At 38.4% G+C, this 23,002-nt stretch overlaps 1 protein-coding gene across 2 annotated transcripts in view; it reads left to right on the forward strand.

The window, feature by feature from the left end:
- The first annotated feature begins 2,459 nt into the window (after positions 1–2,459).
- The window catches only part of Vps8 (vacuolar protein sorting 8), a 97,807-nt gene continuing 77,264 nt past the window's right edge, over positions 2,460–23,002 (forward strand). For both annotated transcript variants that reach the window (XM_070100519.1, XM_070100518.1), the window contains exons 1-6: positions 2,460–2,565; positions 4,059–4,184; positions 9,318–9,515; positions 10,518–10,646; positions 12,903–13,073; positions 14,142–14,360. In XM_070100519.1, the coding sequence (XP_069956620.1) occupies positions 2,473–2,565; positions 4,059–4,184; positions 9,318–9,515; positions 10,518–10,646; positions 12,903–13,073; positions 14,142–14,360 (936 nt within the window). In that variant the 5' untranslated portion in view covers positions 2,460–2,472. The remainder of the gene's footprint in view (positions 2,566–4,058; positions 4,185–9,317; positions 9,516–10,517; positions 10,647–12,902; positions 13,074–14,141; positions 14,361–23,002) is intronic.

Here is a 23,002-nt window from a genome sequence, read left to right on the forward strand (position 1 = left end):
GCGCTGCACTTAGTATCAATATTTAGAAACTGAAGACTAACAAAAGTAGCCCAGTCTGGCAACACTGGATCAGTAATAATAATAATAATGATATTTATTTCTACAAGTACATGGTGAATCAGGGTCTGATCAGCCAGGCTGTTACTGCTTGCCTCACGCAACCCGACGTATGAACCACAGCCCGGCTGGTCAGGTACTGACTCTAGGTGCCTGTCCAGTGCCTGCTTGAAGACAGCCAGGGGTCTATTGGTAATCCCCCTTATGTATGCTGGAAGGCAGTTGAACAGTCTTGAGCCCCTGACACTTATTGTGTTGTCTCTTATCATGCCAGTGGCACCCCTGCTTTTCATTGGGGAATTGTTGCATCGTCTGCCAAGTCTTTTGCTTTCATAGGGAGTGATTTTCGTGTGCAAGTTTGGTACTAATCCCTCTAGGATTTTCCAAGTCTATATAATCATGTACTACCTCATATTAATAATAAGAGTGAAATATAGAATATTTGTATTCTACCATTGAAAAAGAACCTAATTTCGTACTTAAAAATGTAAGATTGTCATAAATTGTAGTACCTCATATTAACAATAGAGTGAAGATTGACTGTATTCTACCACTTTTCACATGTCTACACTTAAATAGTCTGTAGGTATTATGTTAGTCTGCCCGAAATATCTAGGCATGATAGTGGCTTTCTTTGCTCCATTCATACTATATGTAAACACACACTGTAACGTTAGTAAAGAAATATTTTATTTTATTTTATCTCTCCCGCCTGCGTTCTAGGGAGTACAGGTTGAGGAACTTCAAGCGTTCCCAGTAATTTAGGTGTTTTATCGCAGTTATGTGTGCCGTGAAGGTTCTCTGTACATTTTCTAGGTCACCATAGCTGACATCAACAACATACTATATAGAAACTCCTGGTTATGCAGAGCATTTCGGGAAAATTAGATCAATTTTGTCCCCAGGATGGGACCCATACTAGTAAGCTAACACCCAAGTACCTACTTACTGCTAGGTGAACAGGGACAGCAGGTGTCTTAAGGAAACACGTCCGATTGTTTGCAGCCGTACCGGGGGTCGAACCATGGACCTCAGGGTGTGAACTGAGTGTACTAGCAGTCGAGCTACGGGTATCAGGTGCTGTATATCCTGAGATCTGAATGTAACATTATTGTGTATGAAGCTAGGCACAAATATACATAAATTACTAAGAAAAGAATTACAGTTAAGCTTTTGTGGACTGGCTCTCATATAGGCGTCCAGGAACAAAATAAAGTTGATGAATTATCTGAACAAACAAGTCTGAAGAAACTAGAACTGTACAGATAAGAACTAGCAGATCCAATAGCCAGATATTACTGCTAGATTAAGGCTTTGATATATGTATCTCTGGCAGTACAGTTTGTATGGAGATGTCAACGATATAAAATGGCAAGGCATCTCATTGTTAATCAAATCACATCAAATTTATTCTCTATAAAGATTACAATGCGGGGTTTAAATATTATAGGATATTGTGTGAGTTACATATTATAAAATACTAATTACAGAGATGGCCACTATCACACCTAGCATGACTAGGCATTTCGGGCTGACTAAGATTAATACAAAACTCTATATTGGTACAGATTATGGAACATATTGGTATTAAGGCTAAGTAACTGCATTACAGTTCGTAAATTTATCAATGTAAATGGTTTTGTTTTGGTACAGTCTTGAGGTTGTATCTAAATTTTGTATCAACTAGATTAATGAACAGATTTTATAGAGATTACAACCCAGTTATGACTAATGTTTTTTAGGTAAGTTTATTTAGGTACAGGTGCACATAAATACAATTATACAAATTATCATACATAGTATCACATGTATAAATTACCCAGGACAGCCCCCCCAAAAAATTGGACAAAGGTAATCTTGCATTTTGCATTTTATGGCGCCTGAGGCGGCACAACCCTCAAGGAAAGTTCCTTGATGCTGGTGAGGGGCTCTTGATCTAGGGAATTGGATCTATGCTCCAGTTCCTTGAATTAAGCCTGAATACTTTCAACATCGCCCCCATAGGCGCTGTATAATCCTACGGGTTTAGCGCTGACCCCCTTGATTATAATATCAATGAAGCGGCACAACTATGACCGAGCCTAAAGCCAAGGCAGTTACCATTATTAAATTAGTTACTTTTTTTTTAATTCCGAGTATTATTAATGAATTAATTTTATGGCATAATTATTGTTTGCAAAATGTTTTTGTAGTGTTACTGTAAACATTGTATTCGAATCCTTGCTTTACCTTTCAGTTGCGATATTTTACTAAACTCGCAGAGTAATCATAGTAACAAGAAAATGGAAAGTAGATGATGTAAAATTATGTCTAGAATGTTGAAATTATTATAAATTTAATGCCATTTTATTAGCCTAAATGTAAAAATAATTACAGTGAAAGATTTAAAAATAGAATTGAGACACGTTGTAAAATATGGCGATGGAAGGGGAGGAGCAACTGTCAAATGAACTGGAAAAACCTGATGATACGGACTTATTAAAGCAATTAGACTTGCAGATAGAAGAGGTATGATACTACCGAGTTATACTAAGTCAATGTATATCAACTATATAATGGAACAAATTTGCTTGACGCTGTACAATGAGATTCGGAATATACTGTCTTCCAGTCATATTTTCTCATTTAATATTAAAATTCTCCTCCTCCGGGTGAAACCTGATGGACTCCCATATCCCGGGCGCTAATTCTCGTATTTAGTTTTTACTTATCAGATTATACTTACACCTTGTGTGTTCCACCCCTCGAGGGAGGTTCCTTGACGCTGGTCAGGGGCTCTTGATCTAGGGAATTGGATCTGTGCTCCAGTTCCCTGAATTGAGCCTGAATGTCTTCAATCCCCCCACAGGCACTGTATAATCCTACGGGTTTAGTGCTTCCCCATGATTATAATAATTGTGTTCCGATGCTATATGACCCTTGTGGGTTTGGCACTTGGCTTTGATTATTATAATATACCTTGTGTGGCTATTATGATTTATATGGTAATTGCAGCTGCTTAAATCAGTAATATTATTAATAATCAAATAGCAATTAGGATACAAAGGCAATTAAAATAAGTCACACTAAAGCTTTTGGGTTAAGATAAAATTTTGTTCGGATTTTTAACACGAAAGGTTAGCAACCCAGGATAACCCAATAACATTGGGAACAGACAGTCTTATTTTCATTTGAGTTCATTAATTTTCTTGCCCCAGGATGTGACACAGCATAGTCGATTAATACCCAGGTACCTGCCTACTGCTAGGTGAAGAAGAGCAGCAGGAGTGGAAATATAAACACATATGCAGTATAATGTGATCCTTTATTGACGTTTCACCCACACAGTGGGCTTTTACAAGTCACACACAGATCTGTGTGTGACTTGAAAAAACCCACTGTGTGGGTGAAACATTGTCAATAAAGGATCACATTATACTGCATATGTGTTTATATTTCCATTGTGTCGGTATTTTATACCATTTATTTCCAGCAGCAGGAGTAAGGAAACATGCCCAATGTTTCACCCATGCTGGGGAATGATCCCTGGTACCTCAGTGTATGAGCTGAGAATGCCACCAACCTATCCAAGATCACCCACTCTAAATTAAACTCGTATAAAACATCTATGTAACCTCAGACTGCACTGTATGACCCTTGTAGGTTAAGCACTTCTTCTTAATTATAATATTAATAATGTAACCTTAGAACTGTTTGTAAACTTATACTACTGCAAAATCTATGCTGAGTTTCCTGAATAAACTTTAGCTTAACAGAACCACAGCTACACATACAATTACTTATAACACTATGTATCTGCATTATCTGCACTAGAAAATGGGTGGTTAGTCATCATTCCAGATATATGAAGGTTGGATAACAGAGTGACCATTGTATTGGTGGTAATGTTTGTAATGTAGTATATTGTATATCTTTTCAGTCTTAATATATAATTTATTGATACCACAGTTTTCCTTGGATGTTATTGGAGGTAGTAATACTTATGTTTGATTTTCTTGTAGCTTGACGATGATGAATTTCAACTTCCTCCAGTTGATGAGCTGCCAACACTGGAAAGTATATTAAATGAGAACGACCCAGGGAGTGTTTCTGATGATGACCTTGTTATTCCTCCTCCTCATCCGAAGGCAAGCATAATTTTTGGATTGTTTATATGGAAGTCGATTAGATATTTATAATGGATTAATATGCATATACTATACCTGTGACCAGTTTCAAGACTTTTTCTAATATTTAAGACTTTATAATGCAGTTGTAAGGAATATACAGTATTACAGAGGGTTCTTGGTTAAAAGCACTCACCTTTTACCAAAACCTGTTATCAGGTAAATTATTGTATAAATATATAATGATTGTAAGTGGAAAATAATAATATTTACTTGTTTTCTTAATGTTCATGATACATAAAAGAAAACCAGTAAGATATTGACCACAAGATACAAAAATTTATGAAAGAAATTTTAGTACAATCTAAGGTTTTAATTTTCTGCATGGGCAGAAAATGGAACACAGGTACTTCAGAGTCTGCCAGAGACCTTCATAAGCTGAAATATATAAATCACTTTTTCGTGTGTTTCACTTTTATGTTGTGATTTCTCACTTTTGTTACATATTCGGAAAAGCAACATCAAATGGTAGAAGATATATTATAAGAGAATTATTTAAAGGTACATTATATTGTAATAACATGCAATTATAACAACATACTGCATCGTGGTAACAAGGTAACTATTTCCATGAATTGCGTAGATAATTAGAATGAGGCAGCATTATCCAAAAGCAGTGTAGTATACCTAGTGACAACAAACATGTTTCAGATGTGAAGTAAATTAATAAAAACATCATTGATGTTTTAGCATTCTTCTGTTTGTTAATGCAGATGTCAAATCTCAGCTCCTGTCTCTGGTCAGCTATATCTTTGATAGGTTTCAAGAGCTTTCCTCCTCTCGCTGGTGCTTACCAGGTCAGTGCTGTTGCTGCTGGCAGCTCGCTGGCTCACATATATGTCACAGCCTGGTTGATCTGGCACTTAGTGGAGGAAACTGTCTAGTTTTGGGTAGTGTTTCTGATATCTTCTGACAAGATCTTAAAATGTCTTGAACTATGTACATATTTTGACACACTGTTCTCTTATATCCATGGCACTTCTGCCTTTTACTGAGTTTATTTTACATTTTTTTTTTTTTCAACAAGTCGGCTGTCTCCCACCAAGGCAGGGTGACCCAAAAAGAAAGAAAATCCCCAAAAAGAAAATACTTTCATCATCATTCAACACTTTCACCTCACTCACACATAATCACTGTTTTTGCAGAGGTGCCCAGAATACAACAGTTTAGACGTATATACGTATAAAAATACACAATATATCCCTCCAAACTGCCAATATCTCAACCCCCTCCTTTAGAGTGCAGGCATTGTACTTCCCATTTCCAAGACTCAAGTCCGGTTATATAAAATAACCGGTTTCCCTGAATCCCTTCACTAAATATTACCCTGCTCACACTCCAACAGATCGTCAGGTCCCAAATACCATTTGTCTCCATTCACTCCTATCTAACATGCTCACGCACGCTTGCTGGAAGTCCAAACCCCTCGCCCACAACACCTCCTTTACCTCCTCCCTCCAACCTTTTCGAGGACGATCCCCTACCTCGCCTTCCTTCCCCTACAGATTTATACGCTCTCCATGTCATTCTACTTTGATCCATTCTCTAAATGACCAAACCACCTCAACAAACCGTCTTCAGCCCTCTGACTAATACTTTTATTAACTCCACACCTTCTCCTAATTTCCACTCTCCAAATTTTCTGCATAATATTTACATCACACATTGCCCTAGACAGGACATCTCCACTGCCTCCAACCGCCTCCTCATTGCAGCATTTACAACCCAAGCTTCACACCCATATAAAAGTGTTGGTACTACTATTCTTTCATACATTCCCTTCTTTGCCTCCATAGATAACATTTTTTGCCGCCACATATACCTCAATGCACCACTCACCTTTTTTCCTTCATCAGTTCTATAATTAACCTCAACCTTCATAAATCCATCCGCCAACACGTCAACTCCCAAATATCTGAAAACATTCACTTCTTCTATACTCCTCCTCCCCAATTTGATATCCAATTTTTCTTTATCTAAATCATTTGAAACTCTCATCACCTTACTCTTTTCTGTGTTCACTTTCAACTTTCTACCTTTACACACACTCCCAAATTCGTCCACTAACCTTTGCAATTTTTCTTTAGAATCTCCCATAAGCACAGTATCATCAGCAAAAAGTAACTGTCACTTCCCATTTTGTATTTAATTCCCCATAATTTAATCCCATCCCTCTCCCAAACACCCTAGCATTTACTTCTTTTACAACCCCATCTATAAATATATTAAACAACCATGGTGACATTACACATCCCTGTCTAAGACCTACTTTTACTGGGAAATAGTCTCCCTCTCTTCTACACACCCTAACCTGAGCCTCACTATCCTCATAAATACTCTTTACAGCATTTAGTAACTTACCACCTATTCCATATACTTGTAACATCTGCCACATTGCTTCCCTATCCACTCTATCATATGCCTTTTCTAAATCCATAAATGCAATAAAAACTTCCCTACCTTTATCTAAATACTGCTCACATATATGCTTCAATGTAAACACTTGATCTACACATCCCCTACCCACTCTAAAACCTCCTTGCTCATCCGCAATTCTACACTCTGTCTTACCTCTAATTCTTTCATTAATAACCCTTCTGTACACTTTTCCTGGTATACTCAGTAAACTTATTCCTCTATAATTTTTACAATCTCTTTTGTCCCCCTTCCCTTTATATAAAAGGACTATACATGCTCTCCACCAGTCCCTAGGTACCTTCCCCTCTTTCATACATTTATTAAACAAAAATACCAACCATACCAACACTATGTTCCCCCCTGCTTTTAACATTTCTGTCATGATCCCGTCAGTTCCAGCTGCTTTACCCCCTTTCATTCTACGTAATGCCTCACGTACCTCCCCCACACTCACATCCTGCTCTTTTTCACTCCTAAAAGATGGTATGCCTCCCTGGCCAGTGCATGAAATTACCGCCTCCCTTTCTTCATCGACATTTAAAAGTTCCTCAAATTATTCTCGCCATCTACCCAAAACCTCCATCTCCCCATCTACTAACTCCCCTACTCTGTTTTTAACTGACAAATCCATTTGTTCCCTAGGCTTACTTAACTTGTTTAACTAAAAAAAAAATTTCTTATTTTCATAAAAATTTCTTGACAGTACCTCTCCCACTCTACGATCCGCTCTCCTTTTGCACTCTCTCACCACTCTCTTCACCTTTCTTTTACTCTCCATATACTCTGCTCTTCTTATAACACTTCTGCTTTGTAAATAGTACCTCTCATAAGCTATCTTTTTCTCCTTTATCACACCCTTTACTTCATCATTCCACCAATCACTCCTCTTTCCTCCTGCACCCACCCTCCTATAACCACAAACTTCTGCCCCACATTCTAATACTGCATTTTTAAAACGATTCCAACCCTCTTCAACCCCCCCCCCCCCACTACTCATACGTGCATGAGCCCACCTTTCTGCCAATAGTTGCTTATATTTCACCCGAACTTCCTCCTCCCTTTTACTTGTTGTTGCCATATTCCTCTTATCCCATCTACCTGTTACTCTAACTGTAGCTACAACTAGATAATGATCCGATATATCAGTTGCCCCTCTATAAACGTGTACATCCTGGAGCCTACCCATCAACCTTTTATCCACCAATACATAATCTAACAAACTACTTTCATTACGTGCTACATCATACCTTGCATGTTTATTTATCCTCTTTTTCATAAAATATGTATTACTTATTACCAAACCTCTTTCTACACATAGCTCAATTACAGGCTCCCCATTTTCATTTACCCCTGGCACCCCAAATTTACCTACTACTCCCTCCACAACATTTTTACCCACTTTAGTATTAAAATCCCCAAACACAAGTACTCTCACACTTGGTTCAAAACTCCCCACTCATTCACTCAACATTTCCCAAAATCTGTCTCTCTCCTCTATACTTCTCTCTTCCCCAGGTGCATATACACTTACTATAACCCACTTCTCACATCCAACCTTTATTTTACTCCACATAATCCTTGAATTAACCCGTAAACGGTCCAAGCAGATCTACATTCACATGCCTAGTGCTCCAAAAGTAGATCTACGTTTTTTTACGTATTTTCAAATACAACAAAAAAAAAAAATTAGATCAAAGTTTTTTTACACGTTTTCAAATGTAAAAAAAAAAAGATCTACTTTTTTTACATACTTTCAAATGTTGAAAAAACGTATATATACGTTTGGACGGTTTATGGGTTAAATCATTTACAGCCCCTCTTTTCCTGCCATAGCTTATCCTTCAACATTATTATTTCTTCTTTAGCTCTAACTTTATTAGAAACCCCTGACCTAATCTCATTTATTCCTCTCCACTGAAACTCACCCACCCCCTTCAGCTTTGTTTCACTTAAAGCCAGGACATCCAGCTTCTTCTCATTCATAACATCCACAATCATCTCTTATCATTCGCACAACATCCACGCACATTCAGACTTCCCACTTTGACAGTTTTCTTATTATTATTCTTTTTAGTAATTATTACAGGAAAAGGGGTTACTAGCCCATTGTTCCCGGCATTTTAGTTGACTTTTACAACGCGCATGACTTTCGGAGGAAAGATTCTCTTTCCACTTCTCCATGTTTTACATATTCTCTCATATTTTTCACTCTAGTGTGTTGTTATGGTAGTGTGCAGATTTGTGACTAGGTCCTCAAGTACTTTCCATGTAAATATACGTGTTATCATGAATCTCTTTCCTCCACTCCAGCAAGTACATATTTAAAACTTTGAGGTGTTCCCAATAATTTAAATGCTTTAATGGTACTATGCAGGTTTTAAATGATCTCTGAATTTGTTCCAACTCTGATATCTCTCCTTCCGTGATTGGAGCTGTCAACACTGACTAGTACTCCAAGCCAGAGAGCATGAACAGTTTGAAAAGTATCACCATTGGCATTATTTTCCTTGTTCTAAAAGTCCTTGTTATCCACCCCATCATTTTCCTGGTCATTGTTATACTTGCCTTGTTGTGCCTTATTTATAATCACCAAGATTTAATTTTCTATTATGAAGAGTTTTTAAACCAATATTTATTTAAAATTTGTAATGTGTAAATATTTTCTTTTAATTTCAGGCCTCTTTTTCCACTGAAGGGGGAGACACGTTGTCTGTACATTCCCGAGGTAGCTCTGACTCGAGAAGTCGCACCTCATCAACTGAGAGGTACAGCACTGGGAATCGGTCTCGTAAAGATGCCCCAACTAAAACTCATGGATCAGTTTTGCGTCATGTTATACTTAAGGGAGTTGCAGCTCAGCTAGTGTCTGCTCATGTGAGAATTAATGTTTTCTTTTTTTTATTTTATTCTGTTAAGTACTCAAACAACATTATTTTTCAGTTTTGCATTATAATGGGGGTCTTATATACATAACACAAGTGGCAGTTTGTTTTGGATGGTCTTGAAACATTGGAATCTGTTTGAATAAATTCTTGGTAGTGCACAAAAAGACAAGAATAATTTCATTTAATATCAGTTTTTCCTCTGCTAATGAAAAGTGATACAAAAGTAATCAGCCAGTAACAAAAAGTAAGAGCTTAGCTGTAAACATGAAGTGTGGTAGACAAATCGTGCTCCCTCCTCTTCTACAACTGTATCCCCTTCCTCTTTCATATATATTCAGGCTCTGTTCCCTTCATGCTTCTCTCTGTGACTAGTTAGTAGACCAAGTTGGACTGAAATATCATCACAAGTTATATTGTACTCTTACATGTAGGTTATTTGTGTATTGTTCCAGTCATGGTACTGTGCTTTTTTTATTTTTCAAGTGTGGTACAGTACTCACTTCATCTATGGCAATTACAGTGCAATGAACCCTCTCCTTAATGGATTAATAGGGGAAAGAGGGTGTACAATATTGCCGATTGTCCAAAACTTATGAATTATAAAATTAATTTTAATGAGTCTGTTTACTAGCGCATCAGTAACCTTTGCATGAAAGAGTTTCTCTATACATATATGAGATCATGAACAGTACATAGTTTATTGTAGACAGTGGTCTTTTGCCTTTTATTGTAATGTTAGCATACCATTAACTCTAAAGGTATAAATATATTTGTCTTTGTGTACTTTGTCATGCAGAACAAAACTATGAATTTAAAACATGTGATTGTAAAGACACCAGCACAAGTCCTCTTGTAGTTTAATGTTCTTGCAGTTTCATTTTTACTGGTCTGGAGTTTTATGACTCTAACCATTGGTTCAAGCCCTGCCCATGGTATGGTTTAATTTGTGTTTAAATTTATAACAGGCATTCATGTAATTATCTTCCCTCAGGATCGAGTTGGTGCTGGGTTACCCACAACAATGGCAGTGGGTAACATCATTTGTGTTGGCACTAGTCATGGCCTTATTCTTGTCTTTGAACCAACACAAGCACTTAAATTTTGCTTAGGATCCACACAGGTGAGCACACTTTCCTTACATCCTTTGTAATTATTTGTAATAATGGAGTTCTTTGAGCAGTGAATGTCTCTTCATTTGAGTAGCTTTTTTTTAACTCTTTGTTAGGCAGCTTAGGATGGACAAAAAAAAAAGGGAACATTTTAGTCTTCCTTTGACACAAACTGATATGCTACCGTGTAAGAAAATTGTTGTATAGGATAGGATTCACTACAACACCATATGCACTGCGCTGCATGCTGGTGGCAAATGCACCACATGCTAGTGGCTTTCTTTTGTGCCTAACAATATTTTAGTATATGTAAACTACATTACATGTACAGTGGAACCTCGATTTTCGTATGCCCTAGTTTGTATGTAAAACTATAGTTATTCTCTATAAAGGGGGGTAAAGGAGGTTTTGTGTGCGAGGGGCTTGGACTTCCAGGAGGCATGCATGAGCGTGTTTGATAGGAGTGAATGGAGACAAATGGTTTTTAATACTTGACGTGCTGTTGGAGTGTGAGCAAAGTAACATTTATGAAGGGATTCAGGGAAACCGGCAGGCCGGACTTGAGTCCTGGAGATGGGAAGTACAGTGCCTGCACTCTGAAGGAGGGGTGTTAATGTTGCAGTTTAAAAACTGTAGTGTAAAGCACCCTTCTGGCAAGACAGTGATGGAGTGAATGATGGTGAAAGTTTTTCTTTTTCGGGCCACCCTGCCTTGGTGGGAATCGGCCAGTGTGATAATAAAAAAAAAAAAAAATAATTTTTAAGTGTCTGGAATTGATTAATTGGATTTATATTATTTCTCACGGGAAATATTGCTTCAGTTTTCGTACGTCTCGGTTTATCGTCAGACTTTTTCGAATGGATTAATTATGAAAACATAGGTTCCACTGTATACAGCAAAAAAGAAATAAATTTATTATTATTATTAAGATGAGCACTTAGAAGGGAAATCATGCATTATTTGCTTATTTAAATTCTATGATAGGATGATAGAAATAGGAAAGAACAGTGAAGGATGAACTGACTGCATATTCCAGGATTGTTGGAAGGTATTCGATGTAATACGTACCTCACAGTTGAATAATTTAAGAGCACAGCATCCATACTTCTTCGAAGAAGATAATAATTCTGTATATTATGCAAGTTTCCAAGATTAAGAACCTGTTTTAGGAGAAGTTAAGCCTCTCAGCAGTAGAGACATAAAAGAACAGAGGTGATATGTTCACAATGTTAAAGATTGTCAGAGGTTATTGATTGATAAGGTGAATGTAATCAAATGGTTTGAAATGAGTGTAACATGAATGAATGGGAATAGATGGAAGCTGTAATTTAAAATAAGCAGATGAGATTTAAACAAAAACTTTTTTTGGTGTGATGGCAGTAAGCAGTTTTTACGAATTGACTTGAGGAGAGAAATGGGACAACTCATTTATTAAATATACCCACAATCAACAAATGTCCATAATTTTTTTTTTGTCATTCTGTACACATTTAGCTGCCAGGCCCCAAAAAATATCCTCTCCATTACTTGGGTGTAATATGTAGTTAGGAGAGAATCTTCCTACTGACAATACCGACATTGATAAATTAGCATAGGGTGTGTGCTTAACCTAACTCTTATGCATCAGTAACCTGAAGTTTGTCAGTTGCAAATGTCATTAGGGCTCCATACTCTATAACAAACTTTAAAACATAGAATGAAGCCACATGCTGTTGATAAATGTATTTAATTTAAATCTGAAGACATAATATTTGTATGTGCAAAGTGGATTTAAGAGATTTTCTGGTGCTGTACCTTTGGAATTACACTCCTTGGTGTACATAAACCCAAACATGAGCTGGACATCATCAGAAATCAAAGGTTCCATGACATGGTGTTTCAGAAAAGCTTTACAGAGTATCAGGTGAAAATTACTCTCCCACTCTCTCCCACTTCCAAAACACTGTATGACTTGTGGATTAGCACTTTACCATTGAATATAATGATAATAGTATGTTATCTGGTACTGTGTTTAATTTTCTTGCCTGAAAATACTGTACTATGAACCATTGTGAAGTATGTACAGCAATACTGTGTATTAATTTGTGCTATAATTTTTTTTTTTTTTTAACAAGTCGGCCGTCTCCCACCGAAAAATGTTCTCAAGTTAACAGTAATTTTGTACAATACCTACTTTATTTAAATTATTTTGTTTGTTGTTTTAAATATGCACAGTAGAGTATAACATTGAATGCTCTCATCATTACTTATTTTATATTTTATTCCAGTTAGGTGAGCAGTATGGCTCTGTGTCAGCTTTGGCTCTAAATCAGGATTGTACACGTCTTCTGGCCGGGTTTGCCAAAGGTCAGATCTGCCTCTTCGACCTAACATCTAGCAAGCTTCTCCAGACTATATCTGATGCACATACTCCATTTACTGCTGTCCTCCATTTAAAGGTAAACTGTCTACCATAGTTTATACCATAAAAGTGATTCATAATGCACAGTTTTTCTAAAATTTTAAAAGAGTACCTTAGGTGATACTTTGGTACTTTTTGGATAATGTCTATTCATATCTGAAAGAGAATAGTGGGAAAAACAGACAACAGGTGAAGACTGCAGACAATGAAAACTAATGTAATTAAAAAAATAGAAGTGTAGTTCAAGAAAAGATATTTTAATATTTATTTTAATATATACAGTGGACCCCCGCTTAACGATCACCTCCAAATGCGACCAATTATGTAAGTGTATTTATGTAAGTGCGTTTGTACGTGTATGTTTGGGGGTCTGAAATGGACTAATCTACTTCACAATATTCCTTATGGGAAAAAATTCGGTCAGTACTGGCACCTGAACATACTACTGGAATGAAAAAAGTTCGTTAACCGGGGGTCCACTGTACTTACCTTTATTTTCTTTACTTTTGTTGTTTATATTTTTGAAAGTTCTGTAAGTTATGAGTTGATAGTACTTCTTGTTAGTGTTATAATTTTAAAAAGCATTTTGAAATATTATTTTCCTTCCCCTGTCACATAATAAAGTTCCTTTTCACATCATTGAGCAATTACCAGGTTATTGATAAGCTTAAATAAGTTAAGCAGTAAAGCAATTTCTAAGTTTTTTTTTTTTTTAAATTCTGCTTAACAGATTTATGAGTTGACAAAGGTATAGAAGATGAGATGTAAGTAGTATACTTACGGAGGGCTTCTTTTTCTGGACTGTGTTCCAAACACACAAGGTGACTGCTCACAATGCAGGGACTGGGACATTAGTTACAATCACCAACAGCCTGACTGGTCAGAGCATCGAGCTTCCACACGGTGCTACATGACCTGCACAAGTTTAGCACTTCCTAAAATAAAGCAGCAAAGATCATTTGGCCCTTTTTTGGCATACTTCAGTTCTAGATATAATCTGTGTTTCTGTTAAACATGACCTTTATTGTGCATGTTGTTTTTTCTTAATTTCTTTTCTTAGAATTATGGATCATGGTTGAGTACCAATCATATTTTCTTTTGACAGTGGACAGACTATCCAGGTATGGCAGTAATTAGTGACAGTGGAGGATCTGTCTTTGAACTGTCCATTAAGCGAACCATGGGACTCAACTCTAATGAATCGCGCTGCATTTTTTCTGGAAGTCGTGGAGAAGTGTGTACTGTAGAGCCTCTACTGATGTCACAGTTTCATGCTACTCCGCTTGTAGAAACTGTCATCTTGGCAATGGCTACCATATCTAAGGTCAGTTTTTATATTGTATTTTAGTATAGTAAGGCTGCCCTATTTGTTTTTAAATTTAATCATATCTCCAGTCATTATTTCATCATTACTTTTTGAAGCTGTAAGCCTTGACACTTTTCGTATTACAGTAGGACCCCACTTATATGGCAGGTTAGGTTCCAGGCTACTGCCAGAAAGCTGACATCACTGGAAAGCAGAATTACATTTTTTCCACTTATAAATGCCAGATAAGCTTACACTACATACATTAAATTAGCAATAGAACTAGGCATTAAAAACAATAAAAAGCAAAATGCACACACAGTATTTATAGTCTTAATGTAGAGTGAGAGGTAAGTCATATTTATTTGTAGGAAGTCAGGTGTGGAAGGTATGGTAACCAGCCAGGCCAGACCACCCCACCCACTCGTGATATACTACGACATTTAAAGTGCCCTAGAGCGATAAAATGCATAGACAGTACACTATTACTTACCTTAAAATATTTGAAGTCTTAATGTAGGGTGAGAGGTGAGTAAACGGGGTAAAACAAATAAACGAGAGAGAGAAAGAGAGAGAACAAGTAAATGAGAGAGGAGAGAGAGACGTGGAGTATGTAAACAAGCAGACAAACGCTTCTAGTTTTGGTTCATACACTTTTACGTACATGTAACATCTCATATTTATGTTAATTTATTCTACTGTGGAGTGTATTTATCATGTTTATATGTTACATAGTATGTTTATCATGTAATTTTGAAAAAATATCATAGATGGATTAATGAAAATGTTCTTATTAACATAATACAGTATATGACATTTAACGTGACTCAGAGTGTTTATTATTGCATATTATTATTATTATTATTATCATTAATATAGCATCTTCGAGACTAATAAGACATTCTTATTGATTTTAATGTGTACCTGCATGCCAGCACAGTATGTAAGTTTATTTAGGTACAGGTACACATAAGTATAATTATAAGTATAATTATACTTATAATTATAAGTATAATTATGAAAGGGGGTAAAGCAGCTGGAACTGATGGGATCATGACAGAAATGTTAAAAGCAGGGGGGGATATAGTGTTGGAGTGGTTGGTACTTTTGTTTAATAAATGTATGAAAGAGAGGAAGGTACCTAGGGATTGGCGGAGAGCATGTATAGTCCCTTTATATAAAGGGAAAGGGGACAAAAGAGACTGTAAAAATTATAGAGGAATAAGCTTACTGAGTATACCAGGAAAAGTGTACGGTAGGGTTATAATTGAAAGAATTAGAGGTAAGACAGAATGTAGGATTGCGGATGAGCAAGGAGGTTTCAGAGTGGGTAGGGGATCTGTAGATCAGGTGTTTACATTGAAGCATATATGTGAACAGTATTTAGATAAAGATAGGGAAGTTTTTATTGCATTTATGGATTTAGAAAAGGCATATGATAGAGTGGATAGAGGAGCAATGTGGCAGATGTTGCAAGTATATGGAATAGGTGGTAAGTTATTAAATGCTGTAAAGAGTTTTTATGAGGATAGTGAGGCTCAGGTTAGGGTGTGTAGAAGAGAGGGAGACTACTTCCCGGTAAAAGTAGGTCTTAGACAGGGATGTGTAATGTCACCATGGTTGTTTAATATATTTATAGATGGGGTTGTAAAGGAAGTAAATGCTAGGGTGTTCGGGAGAGGGGTGGGATTAAATTTTGGGGAATCAAATTCAAAATGGGAATTGACACAGTTACTTTTTGCTGATGATACTGTGCTTATGGGAGATTCTAAAGAAAAATTGCAAAGGTTAGTGGATGAGTTTGGGAATGTGTGTAAAGGTAGAAAGTTGAAAGTGAACATAGAAAAGAGTAAGGTGATGAGGGTGTCAAATGATTTAGATAAAGAAAAATTGGATATCAAATTGGGGAGGAGGAGTATGGAAGAAGTGAATGTTTTCAGATACTTGGGAGTTGACGTGTCGGCAGATGGATTTATGAAGGATGAGGTTAATCATAGAATTGATGAGGGAAAAAAGGTGAGTGGTGCGTTGAGGCATATGTGGAGTCAAAAAACGTTATCTATGGAGGCAAAGAAGGGAATGTATGAAAGTATAGTAGTACCAACACTCTTATATGGGTGTGAAGCTTGGGTGGTAAATGCAGCAGCGAGGAGACGGTTGGAGGCAGTGGAGATGTCCTGTTTAAGGGCAATGTGTGGTGTAAATATTATGCAGAAAATTCGGAGTGTGGAAATTAGGAGAAGGTGTGGAGTTAATAAAAGTATTAGTCAGAGGGCAGAAGAGGGGTTGTTGAGGTGGTTTGGTCATTTAGAGAGAATGGATCAAAGTAGAATGACATGGAAAGCATATAAATCTATAGGGGAAGGAAGGCGGGGTAGGGGTCGTCCTTGAAAGGGTTGGAGAGAGGGCGTAAAGGAGGTTTTGTGGGCAAGGGGCTTGGACTTCCAGCAAGCGTGCGTGAGCGTGTTAGATAGGAGTGAATGGAGACGAATGGTACTTGGGACCTGACAATCTGTTGGAGTGTGAGCAGGGTAATATTTAGTGAAGGGATTCAGGGAAACCGATTATTTTCATATAGTCGGACTTGAGTCCTGGAAATGGGAAGTACAATGCCTGCACTTTAAAGGAGGGGTTTGGAATATTGGCAGTTTGGAGGGATATGTTGTGTATCTTTATATGTGTATGCTTCTAGACTGTTGTATTCTGAGCACCTCTGCAAAAACAGTGATAATGTGCGAGTGTGGTGAAAGTGTTGAATGATGATGAAAGTATTTTCTTTTTGGGGATTTTCTTTCTTTTTTGGGTCACCCTGCCTCGGTGGGAGACGGCCGACTTGTTGAAAAAAAAAAAAAAAAAATATAAAACATTGGAAGCATGGGTGTAAATGCTGTAGCAAGGAGGCGACTGGAGGCAGTGGAGATGTCCTGTCTAAGGCAGTGTGTGGTGTAAATATTATGCAGAGAGTTAATAGTGTGGAAATTAGGAAGAAGTGTGGAGTTACTAAAAGTATTAGTCAGAGGGCTGAAGAGGGGCTGTTGAGGTGGCTTGGTCATTTAGAGAGAATGGTACAAAGTAGAATGACTTGGAAAGCATATAAATCTGTAGGGGGGAAGAAGGCGTGGTAGGGGTTGTCCCCGATAAGGTTGGAGGGAGGGGGTAAAGGAGGTTTTGTGGGCTAGGGGCTTGAACTTCCAGGAAACATGCATGAGCGTGTTTGGAGTGAATGGAGACGAATCGTTTTGGGACCTGATGAGCTGTTGGAGTGTGAGCAGGGTAATATTTTGTGAAGGGTTTCAGGGAAACTGGTTAGCCAGACTTGAATTCTGCATTTTAAAGGAGGGACATCTAAACTGTCATATCTGAGTGCCTCTGCAAAGACAGTGATTATGTATGAATGATGGTGAAGGTCTTGAATGATGATGAAAGTTTTTTCTTTCTTTTTGGGCCTTTCTTTTTGGGTCACCCTGCCTCAGTGGGAAACAGCTGACGTATTAAAAAATACACATCTTTCTTTCTTTCAACACACCGGCCGTATCCCACCGAGGCGGGGTGGCCCAAAAGGAAAAACAAAAGTTTCTCCTTTCACATTTAGTATTGTATACAGGAGAAGGGGTTACTAGCCCCTTGCTCCTGGCATTTTAGTCGCCTCTTACAACACTCATAGCTTATGGAGGAAGAATTCTGTTCCACTTCCCCATGGAGATAAGAGGAAATAAACAAGAACAAGAAGTCAGTTAAAAAAGAAGTCAGTTAAAATTAGGAGAGGAGAGTTATTAAATGGAGAGTTAGAGGTATTGGGAAGATGGAGGGAATATTTTGAGGAATTGTTAAATGTTGATGAAGATAGGGAAGCTGTGATTTCGTGTATAGGGCAAGGAGGAATAACATCTTGTAGGAGTGAGGAAGAGCCAGTTGTGAGTGCGGGGGAAGTTCGTGAGGCAGTAGGTAAAATGACAGGGGGTAAGGCAACCGGGATTGATGGGATAAAGATAGAAATGTTAAAAGCAGGTGGGGATATAGTTTTGGAGTGGTTGGTGCAATTATTTAATAAATGTATGGAAGAGGGTAAGGTACCTAGGGATTGGCAGAGAGCATGCATAGTTCCTTTGTATAAAGGCAAAGGGGACAAAAGAGACTGCAAAAATTATAGGGGGATAAGTCTGTTGAGTATACCTGGTAAAGTGTATGGTTGAGTTATTATTGAAAGAATTAAGAGTAAGACTGAGAATAGGATAGCAGATAAACAAGGAGGCTTTAGGAAAGGTAGGGGGTGTGTGGACCAGGTGTTTACAGTGAAACATATAAGTGAACAGTATTTAGATAAGGCTAAAGAGGTCTTTGTGGCATTTATGGATTTGGAAAAGGCGTATGACAGGGTGGATAGGGGGGCAATGTGGCAGATGTTGTAGGTGTATGGTGTAGGAGGTAGGTTACTGAAAGCAGTGAAGAGTTTTTATGAGGATAGTGAGGCTCAAGTTAGAGTATGTAGGAAAGAAGGAAATTATTTCCCAGTAAAAGCAGGCCTTAGACAAGGATGTGTGATGTCACCGTGGTTGTTTAATATATTTATAGATGGGGTTGTAAGAGAAGTAAATGCGAGGGTCTTGGCAAGAGGTGTGGAATTAAAAGATAAAGAATTACACATAAAGTGGGAGTTGTCACAGTTGCTTTTTGCTGATGACACGGTGCTCTTGGGAGATTCTGAAGAGAAGTTGCAGAGATTGGTGGATGAATTTCGTAGGGTGTGCAAAAGAAGAAAATTAAAAGTGAATACAGGAAAGAGTAAGGTTATGAGGATAACAAAAATATTAGGTGATGAAAGATTGGATATCAGATTGGAGGGAGAGAGTATGGAGGAGGTGAATGTATTTAGATATTTGGGAGTGGACGTGTCAGCTGATGGGTCTATGAAAGATGAGGTGAATCATAGAATTGATGAGGGGAAAAGGGTGAGTGGTGCACTTAGGAGTCTGTGGAGACAAAGAACTTTGTCCTTGGAGGCAAAGAGGGGAATGTATGAGAGTATAGTTTTACCAACGCTCTTATATGGGTGTGAAGCATGGGTGATGAATGTTGCAGCGAGGAGAAGGCTGGAGGCAGTGGAGATGTCATGTCTGAGGGCAATGTGTGGTGTGAATATAATGCTGAGAATTCGTAGTTTGGAAGTTAGGAGGAGGTGCGGGATTACCAAAACTGTTGTCCAGAGGGCTGAGGAAGGGTTGTTGAGGTGGTTTGGACATGTAGAGAGAATGGAGTGAAACAGAGTGACTTCAAGAGTGTATCAGTCTGTAGTGGAAGGAAGGCGGGGTAGGGGTCGGCCTAGGAAAGGTTGGAGGGAGGGGGTAAAGGAGGTTTTGTGTGCGAGGGGCTTGGACTTCCAGCAGGCATGAGTGAGCGTGTTTGATAGGAGTGAATGGAGACAAATGGTTTTTAATACTTGACGTGCTGTTGGAGCGTGAGCAAAGTAACATTTATGAAGGGGTTCAGGGAAACCGGCATGCCGACTTGAGTCCTGGAGATGGGAAGTACAGTGTCTGCACTCTGAAGGAGGGGTGTTAATGTTGCACCCTTTTGGCAAGACAGTGGTGGAGTGAACGATGGTGAAAGTTTTTCTTTTTCGGGCCACCCTGCCTTGGTGGGAATCAGCCAGTGTGATAATAAAAAAAAATAAAATAAGAACTAGTAAGAAAGTAGAAGAAAACCCAGAGGGGTGTGTATATATATGCTTGTACATGTATGTGTAGTGTGACCTATGTGTAAGTAGAAGTAGCAAGACGTACCTGAAACCTTGCCTGTTTATGAGACGGAAAAAACACCAGCAATCCTACCATCATGTAAAACAATTACAGGCTTTCATTTTACATTCACTTGGCAGGACAGTAGTACCTCCCTGGGCGGCTGCTGTCTGCCAACCTACTACCTAGCAAAAATACACATATAAAACATGAAATAACTTTAAAACTCTTGAAATTTTGGAAAGTTTCCAAACATAATGGAGAGACGTGGTGCTCAGAGAGCTCATGGAGAATGTAAACAAACCGGGTGGGATGCGGTGACCATATTAGAAAGTCAGGTGGAGTGAGCCGTATAGCAAATTTTGGTCATAATTTGGAATGTCCGTATTAGCAGAACGCCGTAAAGTGGGGGCCCTACTCTGTATATACAGTAGACCGTCATTTAACACGGTAGGTACGTTCCTGAAAACGCCATGTTAGGTAAAACCGTGTTAGATGAACTGAAGAACTTATGGGAAAAATAGGGTTTGGTTCCCGGGAGCCCCCAGAAAGCCAAACATCTTTTTTTTTTAGACCAACAGATCTTACAAAAATAAAAGTGAATGTGTAATTGTAGTTTATTGTCATGATGTATTATGTTGTTTTCACTACTTAAGATTACAAATGCAACAGAAATAACAGTATTTCTTACCTTAAATTGTAGGTGCTGGTGTTTGTGGATGATTGTGGAGAGTGGAGAGTTATGCTGTGGCCCTACTGGGCTGAGGTGGATGGTAGAGGTTCTGGTACTAAAGTCAATGGTTGTACTTGAGTGTGCATAAATTCTGTAATGGATTTCTGTTCTGTTTTACCCCACAGGTTAGTGGATGAGTTTGGGAGAGTGTGTAAAGGTAGAAAGTTGAAAGTGAACATAGAAAAGAGTAAGGTGATGAGGGTATCAAATGATTTAGATAAGGAAAAAATTGGATATTAAATTGGGGAGGAGGAGTATGGAAGAAGTGAATGTTTTCAGATACTTGGGAGTTGACATGTCAGCAGATGGATTTATGAGGGATGAGGTTAATCATAGAATTGATAAAGGGAAAAAGGTGAGTGGTGCATTGAGGTATATGTGGAGACAAAAAACATTATCTATGGATACAGTTTCAGGATCCTCTTCAGTGAAAAGTCTAACTCTAAGTCAGTCATTCAGTTAGTCAAGTCAGTAAGTCAAGTCAGTAAGTCAATTCAGTAAGTCAGTCAGTCAAGTCAGTCAGTCAGTAAGTCAATCAGTCAGTTCAGTAAGTCAGTCAGTTAAGTCAGTAAGTCAATTCAGTCAATAACTTGGTCAAGTCAGTAAGTTGGACAAGTTAGTAAGTCAGTCAAGTTAGTAAGTCAGTGAAGTTAGTAAGTCAATCAAGTCAGTAATACAGTCAATAAGTCAGTCAGTAAGTCAATCAGTCATCACACAAACTCATTTATCTCATTCTTACGCGCACAAAGCAAAGCTTCATTACGGCTACAGGCTATCTCGTCTAATATCTCTATTCTCTTCATTAATTCTAAGACTTTAACACTTATACCTTTTCTTGCCACTTTCAGCAACACTGGTATGCCTACTGGGTGCCATGATTGCATGGCAGATACGAGATATGGTAATTAAAGATCAAAACACAATTCACAAACACAGCTAGCTTGTAGGACAGAAGTGGAACTGAATACATTTTCACGATGGCTGGGATAGTGGTGGCAGGAGGGGAGAGGATGGGAGGGGATGGCGGGATATCTTCCCCGCCGACCCACAACAACGTGGCAGCTTGAGCTGGGGAAATTTTTTCCGCGCCCACAAACAGAACCATGTAAAGTTAATTTTACAAAGTGTTGTATAAAATTGTACTGGAATTTTTCAATCGTGCTATAACCAAATCATGCCAAATAAACTCGTGTTAAATGACGGTCTACTGTATACATTTTTTTTTTTTAACATTTTAGCCGTTTCCCACCAAGGCAGGGTGACCTGGAGTTTACCTGGAGAGAGTTCCGGGGGTCAACGCCCCCGCGGCCCGGTCTGTGACCAGGCCTCCTGGTGGATCAGAGCCTGATCAACCAGGCTGTTGCTGCTGGCTGCATGCAAACCAACGTACGAGCCACAGCCCAGCTGGTCAGGAACCGACTTTAGGTGCTTGTCCAGTGCCAGCTTGAAGACTGCCAGGGGTCTGTTGGTAATCCTCCTTATGTATGCTGGGAGGCAGTTGAACAGTCTCGGGCCCCTGACACTTATTGTATGGTCTCTTAACGTGCTAGTGACACCCCTGCTTTTCATTGGGGGGATGTTGCATCGTCTGCCAAGTCTTTTGCTTTCGTAGTGAGTGATTTTCGTGTGCAAGTTCGGTACTAGTCCCTCTAGGATTTTCCAGGTGTATATATGTAATCATGTATCTCTCCCGCCTGCGTTCCAGGGAATACAGGTTTAGGAACCTCAAGCGCTCCCAGTAATTGAGGTGTTTTATCTCCATTATGCGTGCCGTGAAGGTTCTCTGTACATTTTCTAGGTCAGCAATTTCACCTGCCTTGAAAGGTGCTGTTAGTGTGCAGCAATATTCCAGCCTAGATAGAACAAGTGACCTGAAGAGTGTCATCATGGGCTTGGCCTCCCTAGTTTTGAAAGTTCTCATTATCCATCCTGTCATTTTTCTAGCAGATGCGATTTATACAATGTTATGGTCCTTGAAGGTGAGATCCTCCGACATGATCACTCCCAGGTCTTTGACGTTGATGGTTCGCTCTATTTTGTGGCCAGAATTTGTTTTGTACTCTGATGAAGATTTAATTTCCTCGTGTTTACCATATCTGAGTAATTGAAATTTCTCATCGTTGAACTTCATATTGTTTTCTGCAGCCCACTGAAAGATTTGGTTGATGTCTGCCTGGAGCCTTGTAGTGTCT

The sequence above is a fragment of the Cherax quadricarinatus genome, chromosome 73 (genome assembly GCF_038502225.1).
Source record: "Cherax quadricarinatus isolate ZL_2023a chromosome 73, ASM3850222v1, whole genome shotgun sequence".
NCBI lineage: Eukaryota > Metazoa > Arthropoda > Malacostraca > Decapoda > Parastacidae > Cherax > Cherax quadricarinatus.